The sequence below is a fragment of the Dendrobates tinctorius genome, unplaced genomic scaffold (assembly GCF_039654945.1).
Source record: "Dendrobates tinctorius isolate UK_male_01 unplaced genomic scaffold, ASM3965494v1 ptg000041l, whole genome shotgun sequence".
NCBI classification, from domain to species: domain Eukaryota; kingdom Metazoa; phylum Chordata; class Amphibia; order Anura; family Dendrobatidae; genus Dendrobates; species Dendrobates tinctorius.
This window is the reverse complement of record NW_027361709.1, coordinates 6493745-6501040: the sequence shown is the minus strand read 5'-3', so window position 1 is coordinate 6501040 and position 7296 is coordinate 6493745. Positions and strand designations below refer to the sequence as shown.

The 7296-nt window shown below is 48.1% G+C and overlaps 1 protein-coding gene across 3 annotated transcripts; it reads left to right on the top strand.

Annotated features, from left to right (window-relative positions):
* The first annotated feature begins 848 nt into the window (after nt 1-848).
* HMCES (5-hydroxymethylcytosine binding, ES cell specific) lies at nt 849-5699 on the top strand. Of its 3 annotated transcripts, none has more exons than XM_073575062.1 (7): nt 849-1011; nt 1966-2167; nt 2703-2846; nt 2960-3079; nt 3227-3390; nt 4277-4469; nt 4854-5699. In XM_073575062.1, exons 2-7 carry the CDS (start codon nt 1979-1981, stop codon nt 5052-5054), a joined length of 1011 nt encoding a protein of 336 aa, XP_073431163.1. In that variant the 5' UTR covers nt 849-1011; nt 1966-1978; the 3' UTR covers nt 5055-5699. The 3 variants fall into 3 exon arrangements, with proteins under 3 accessions (XP_073431163.1, XP_073431164.1, XP_073431165.1); XM_073575063.1 differs by lacking the exon at nt 849-1011 and adding an exon at nt 1089-1272; XM_073575064.1 differs by lacking the exon at nt 849-1011 and adding an exon at nt 1586-1895.
* Nucleotides 5700-7296: the final 1597 nt, after the last annotated feature.

Below are 7296 nucleotides of genomic sequence, written 5' to 3'. Positions count from 1 at the left end.
TGGAAGGAAAGATCAGCGGCACCTGGAAGGGATGAGGAAAAGATCAGCGGCGCCTGGAAGGGAAGATCAGCGGCGCCTGGAAGGGATGAGGAAAAGATCAGCGGCGCCTGGAAGGGATGAGGAAAAGATCAGCGGCGCCTGGAAGGAATAAGATCAGCGGCGCCTGGAAGGAATAAAATCAGCGGCGCCTGGAAGAGATGAGAAGATCAGCAGCTCCTGGAAGGGATGAGGAAAAGATCAGCGGCGCCTGGAAGGGATGAGAAGATCAGCGGCGCTTGGAAGGGATGAGAAGATCAGCGGCGGTGCCCCGGCTGCGGTGGTTGGATGCATCGATATAAGACATCCGGCAGACAGGTGCAGATTATCTCCATATTATGGACGGTTTGTATACGATGAATCTTACATTTCACTACAGACTAATAGCGTTCAGTGAACTTCTATGCAAATCAGGCAGTAAGTGCACTGGGGGCGTGTCACTGCTCCTCATCTGCCTCTCTTGACACGCCCCCGCTGCACTTCCTGCCTGATTTGCATAGAAGTTCTGCATGACTCCTCATGACTGGGACATCAGATCTCTACAAGATAGGTGTGGTTGTCATTGGGGTGCACTGCAGACTCCTGTAACAGCCGCTCCGCTATCTCCATCTATAAAAACTTGCTGACAGTTTCCTTTCAAACCATATTTACTTGTATCATGAAAGCTTTCCAGCAGTTGTCAGACTACAGCTGCCATGATGAGACTAGCTGCAGGTATGCAGCAGCCTGTGATAGACAACGGTGTAGCTTCCATGGTAGACATGTATGGAACTAGCAGTCCCAGGAAAGACAGAATCACGACAGCCGGAAAGCACACTGCAACCTGTCAGTCATTCTCTGGCCACGCCCCTTGCTCTAGGTCAGGTGACCTGTTATGTAAGCGGCTGCTCCTCCTCCTGCCCCCGGTCCTCACACTCCTGCCCGGTGTCCCGGTGACTGTGCTCGGTCCCGGTGTCCAATATCGGATTATTACCGGTCAGTAATGATGTAACCTGCACCTTTACCTCACAGCGCTGCCTTGCTGCCATATTTGTTGGGAAACTACATTTCCCAGCATGCCTTTACAGCTTGTGGCCGCCAGGGCATGCTGGGAGTTGTAGTTTCCGGACTACTACATTACATGTTATAAATTATTATTATTTCTCTATTAATGTGCTGGGAACCACAAGTCCCAGCAAGTGACTCCAGGCGCCCTGTACCCTGCTGTCACTCCTGAAACCTCCATACAGCGCTCTTGTGGGTTTCACTTCGCTCCCAGGAGGTTTTATACTTAAAGTGAAAGTAGCAGCTTTTCGCTTTTAGGTTTTTTTATTATTATTATTTTGGCGCCACTTACAAGGGAAAAGAAAATTTTGTTTTCTGACAATTTGTGAATTTCTAAAGATTGAGGGTTGTCACAGTTGTGTCCAGTCCCCTGTGAGAGCGAGTCTCTTTTCTGTGCTGATAGTTTGTTGCAATGTGTCAGTCAAGGGTTTTGTGGACCGGGTGCAATTGTGACAAACCCTCCGCTGCGAGAGCTGCCGGGTTTGTACTGCCTTTCTGGGTTTCTATAAGAACGACCACACTACTGTCAGCAAGCAGAGGCGCTGAACTGAAAAACATTTTATGCCAGAAGGTTGCAGAAGTTTTGGATCGTTTTCTTTAGACTTTTTGCCCAGTTTTTCTATCAAACGATCTTTTTTTCCCTGCACGTTCAACTTTGTGGTGTTTGGTGATGAAACAGCTGAAAGGAGTTCAGATAAAGGTGGTACGAGTGCTCTCGTTGCTCCGTCAGAGTGAGCTCGCTGAGGGATTCACAGTTTACTCATTCTGCAGCCGGCAATAGACAATAGCAAGTCGGAGGCAATAGAAGGCGAGCGGTATAAAAAATATGCACGCATTAATAATTGTCCTCAATGGCCGAGAGCCCCTGTAATGTCTCTTTTTCAGAACCGGCCCCGAGATGTGTGGCCGCACAGCCTGCACGCTGGGCCCGGAGGACGTCAGTAAAGCCTGCGAATATAAAGACAAACAAGGGCAAAGGAAGTGTCCGCAATGGAGGGACGGCGACGCTGAGAATTACCGGCCCTCGTACAATAAAAGCCCCCAGTCCAACAGCCCCGTCCTCCTGTCCATGAAGCATTTCCAGAAGGTAACAGGACTGTACAGCTGGGGGGTCGGCAGAGGTGAGGAGGGGGCACTATGATATATCATCAATGTAGGACCCCATCAGTGCGTAGATTAGGGGATCATGACCCCATAGCTTTTCTCTCTGACCCCTGAAGGGGGGCAGCAGGACCACCCGCAATCCCTTATCAGGTGGACTCCAGCCGCTTAAAGAGGCACTTCTAATCTTCCCCAAAACCCCCCCAAATTCTTGCATTGTGCACATTCCATTGTTTCAGTGCATCTACAATAGAATCTGCAAATGGTTTTGGTTTTGCAAACATGTATCATGTATATTTTTCATATTCCTGCAGTTTATAAGATCTCTGCTTGTGGTCAGGGAATGGAAACTTTTTTCTTTTTTTTTGCACCTTTTCCGGGTCGGGTGCTTAATTTTCTACAAGACTCCTGTTTGACTTGCCCTGTAACGCCAATGACCAGAATGGGTGCTGAGAGCAAGCAGTGATCTTGAAAACTGCGATCGTCAAAACCCTTTCAAGCCTTCTCTTTTCTGCCGCCAGGATGCTGACTCTTCGGAGCGAGTCCTCGCCGCCATGCGCTGGGGTCTTATCCCCTCCTGGTTCACAGAATCAAACCCATCTAAAATGCAATATAGCACCAACAACTGCCGCAGCGACACCATGTGCGAGAAGACTCTGTATAAGGCGAGTGGGATTCCGGAGACCACCCACAGATTGCTACTTGGGGAGGGGGTGGCTCAAATGATTGGGGGGTGTCAGCTGTGCCTCCTAAAGATATGGCCTCTTCTTTCCCCCAGGGGCCGTTTTTTAAAGGCCGGAGATGTGTGGTTCTGGCGGACGGATTCTATGAGTGGAGACGACAGGACGGGGAGAAGCAGCCGTACTTTATATACTTCCCGAAGGTCAAATCTGAACAGGTGCCAGCAAAGAAAAACTCATTTTTAGATCATGAAACACGCCTCACTGTTTTCAGGATCTCTGCTTGCTGTCTTTCATCTGAACGCTGTTCACCTTCTGGAGTTTATACATAAATCTGTGTTGGATTTTTTATTATTTCTCTCCAGTATGAAGACACTAAGGACGGTCCCGATGGAGGGGAGCAGAGGCTGCTCACCATGGCTGGACTGTTTGACCTCTGGGACCCCCCTGCAGGATGCGGAGACCCTCTTTATTCCTACACTATTATCACAGTGGACGCCTCCAAAAGTATGAATTGGATTCATGACCGGTAAGTAAAAGCCTCCCTTATCTATGGCACCTCCTGAGTCTCACCCCTTCCATGTCTCCCATTAATTTCAGCGGACAGGTGAGTGTGCACATGCAGTCGTGAAGGTGGAAGGCTGGAACCTTCTCATTCTTTACATTAAAGGCTTATTCTGCAGATTCCACAAAATCAACACTATATTTTAGGTTTTCTTTCTAGGCATAAAGCTTGCGGTGCCGCTTTGCAGCGTGGCATGTAATGATCTTCCGTGGCTGAGACTGACTGTGACACAACCATTGCAAAAAAATAATTCAACATCGTTGTGTTTCTGGTTGTAACTTCCCACATAGACTTTAAAACAAGTCGCAGAAAAATTGCATGTGTGTTTTGTTGCACGATCTGGCGGCGTGACCTGTGTAGTTCTTCTGTATTTCCGGTCACAGGGCTGATATGACAGCTGATGAGCCCCGTTCTTAAACCGCCTGAACCCTGTGTCTTCTGTTCCCCCGCCAGATCATCCTCAGGTCATGGCGTTTGTGATGGTGTAACTAGTGAAAGTGCCGACCTCTGTATCGCGCCTCTGCTGAACGGTTTCTTATTGACTCAGAGCTGGCGAAGCGGAAAGTGTCTCTTCCTGCGCACACCAGCTTGTCTGTCAGCGCCGCCGTTTCCATTTTCTAGACTGAGATTATACTAATTTCACATTTACTTACACTACAGAAATCAGCGCAAAAATGTCCTCTATGAGCTTTAAAGGGTTCGTTGGCCCCGCAGAAGATGAGTAGTGCGGTCCCATCTACAGATGCCGGCCGAGACCCCCGTGTGATGGCCAGAAGCCGATGGGACCTCTTCCCTCGGACACAATTCTGCTCCTGTTCCTGTATAAGACATCTTTGTTCTCTCTCACCAGGATGCCGGCGATACTGGACGGTGATGAGGAGATCCAGAAATGGCTGGACTTTGGAGATGTTCCTGCCAAAGAAGCGCTGAAACTTATACAGCCCATCGAAAACATCACCTACCACCCTGTGTCCACCATCGTGAACAACTCTCGGAACAACAGCCCCGAATGCATCACTCCCATCATCCTGCAGAAGAAGAAGGCAAGTCTGCACAACAATAAATTAAATGTTCAATTTTATTTTTTTTATACATATTTATTAGTTTACTGTGTAGGTTTATGTCTTTCGCAGCCTTGATAATACCAAATATACTTGCTTTTTTTTAACTTTTAGTTTATTTAGGAAAAGGGGATAATTTTTATAATATTTTTAGCTCTCTTAGGGGACTTGAACCTGCGATCGTTTGCACGATCTACTGTAGTGTATAGTAATAATAATGACCGTCCACTATGGAGGCCACATTGGAGTACAAAGATGGCGGCGATGATAAGAAAAAAAAAAAAGATAACGGGGTCCAGTCCACGATGATGAAGAATCCTTTTCCTGCTTGCTCTACATTAATATCCCTACTGTATTTTCTTACAGGAGCCCGCTCTGAGCGCCAGCAGTAAGAAGATGTTAGCGTGGCTACAAAATAAATCTCCGAAGAAAGAGGAACCAGAAGGGGTTAAACCGCCGGCTAAACTTTCTCAGCTCGCTTTGTCACCCAAGAAGACGAGTGCGGGGTTAATGCACCAGTGGCTGAAGAAAGAAGGAGAGCCGTCGCCAAAGAGGCCGAGGAAATAAAATGTAGTCTGGGCGCTACAGATCCCAGCACACCCAGCCTGCACCGTCACAGCATTGCCTTGTTTACTCGTTGTTGTATACACATTGTTGTTGAGGTTCTGTCCATTTTTGTGCTCCACTTTCTACATTGTTGGTTCCGAGAAGGAATTCTTTCCAATAAGTTGTTTCTCCTCGTAGACGGTGGCACTAATGAGACTGTGACCTGTGCCTGAATCCAGCTGGAAAGGACAAGGGCGGAGGGTTGTGGGTAGAAAGTGGCTGAGGGCAGCTGGCCAATCAGCATCACAGGAATTTTTCTTGGTAAAGCTGATTGGTGCAGAGCAGACTGCTCCGTCTTCATGTCCTTTTCAGCTGGATGTGCACATAGTTTGCGGGCTTTGATGTTGATGCGTGTATTCCTGTGACTAAATATCATTTTGGTCATCTTCTCTTCATGATGAAAGTTTTTTGGATGCTCCTAATACAGTATACAGGCATTTCAGGGATCAGCTTTGAATATGTTTTGACCCCCAAAGGGGCAGGTGTACATAGAATTCTGATAGAAAATACACAGTTTTTATTTCTGGTCTTACATTGGTCTCGTGAGGAAACAATAAAAAGTTGAATTAAATGGTTAAATAAATAAAAATGTTTTAATAAAATAAATATGTTGAGTTTAGTTGATATGAGCAGGATCGGTCCGCAGCGCCGTCGTGACCGTTAGATATTCTCTACATGCACAATACGTGCGGAGGGCGAGAGAAGGGTCCAAAAGACTGAACATTCAGCTGGATAATTGGAATTGGCTGATGACAGACTCCGCACCCTACTGTCAATTTAAAGAGAAGCTGTCATCTGCTGCCGAGACATTATGTGCCTCCTAATTGGGTTCCTCCCTATCCATTCCCTGATCCCTATTGGTAATAACCATCTTTATACGCGCTCTTGGTGGTTGGATGGGAGGGGTCATCACCTGAGCAGCTGTGACATCACCTGAGCAGATGTCACATCACCTGAGTAGCTGTGACATCACCTGAGCAGTTTTGACATCACCGGAGCAGCTGTGACATCACCTGAGCAGCTGAGACATCACCTGAGCAGCTGAGACATCACCTGAGCAGCTGTGACATCGCCTGAGCAGAAGTGATATCACCTGAGCAGCTGTGACATCACCTGAGCAGCTGAAACAGCACCTGAGCAGATGTGACATCACCTGAGCAGATGTGACATCACCGGAGCAGATGTGACATCACCTGAGCAGCTGAGACATCACCTGAGCAGATGTGACATCACCTGAGCAGCTGTAACATCACCTGAGCAGCTGTGACATCACCTGAGCAGGTGTGACATCACCTGAGCAGATGTGATATCACCTGAGCAGATGTGACATCACCTGAGCAGCTGAAACATCACCTGAGCAGCTGAAACATCACCTGAGCAGATGTGACATCAAATGAGCAGCTGTGACATCACCTGAGCAGATGTGATATCACCTGAGCAGCTGTGACATCACCTGAGCAGCTGTGACATCACCTGAGCAGCTGAGACATCACCTGAGCAGATGTGACATCACCGGAGCAGTTGTGACATCACCGGACCAGATGTGACATCACCTGAGCAGTTGTGACATCACCTGAGCAGTTGTGACATCACCTGAGCAGCTGTGACATCACCTGAGCAGATGTGACCACCTGAGCAGCTGTGACATCACCTGAGCAGCTGAAACATCACCTGAGCAGCTGTGACATCACCTGAGCAGATGTGACATCACCTGAGCAGCTGTGACACCACCTGAGCAGCTGAAACATCACCTGAGCAGATGTGACATCACCTGAGCAGATGTGACATCACCGGACCAGATGTGACATCACCTGAGCAGTTGTGACATCACCTGAGCAGTTGTGACATCACCTGAGCAGCTGTGACATCACCTGAGCAGATGTGACCACCTGAGCAGCTGTGACATCACCTGAGCAGCTGAAACATCACCTGAGCAGCTGTGACATCACCTGAGCAGATGTGACATCACCTGAGCAGCTGTGACACCACCTGAGCAGCTGAAACATCACCTGAGCAGATGTGACATCACCTGAGAAGTTGTGACATCACCTGAGCAGCTGAAACATCACCTGAGCAGCTGTGACATCACCTGAGCAGCTGAAATATCACCTGAGCAGATTTGACATCACCTGAGCAGCTGTGACATCACCTGAGCAGATGTGACATCACCTGAGCAGTTGTGACATCACCTGAGCAGCTGAAA

Excerpts from the sequence above, each read along its gene's own strand:
- HMCES (XM_073575062.1), top strand. The coding sequence starts at position 1,979 with ATGTGTGGCCGCACAGCCTGCACGCTGGGCCCGGAGGACGTCAGTAAA. Across the intron at positions 3,080-3,226 it reads CGAAGGTCAAATCTGAACAG|TATGAAGACACTAAGGACGG; the intron begins GTGCCAGCAAAG and ends ATTTCTCTCCAG. Across the intron at positions 3,391-4,276 it reads ATGAATTGGATTCATGACCG|GATGCCGGCGATACTGGACG; the intron begins GTAAGTAAAAGC and ends CTCTCTCACCAG.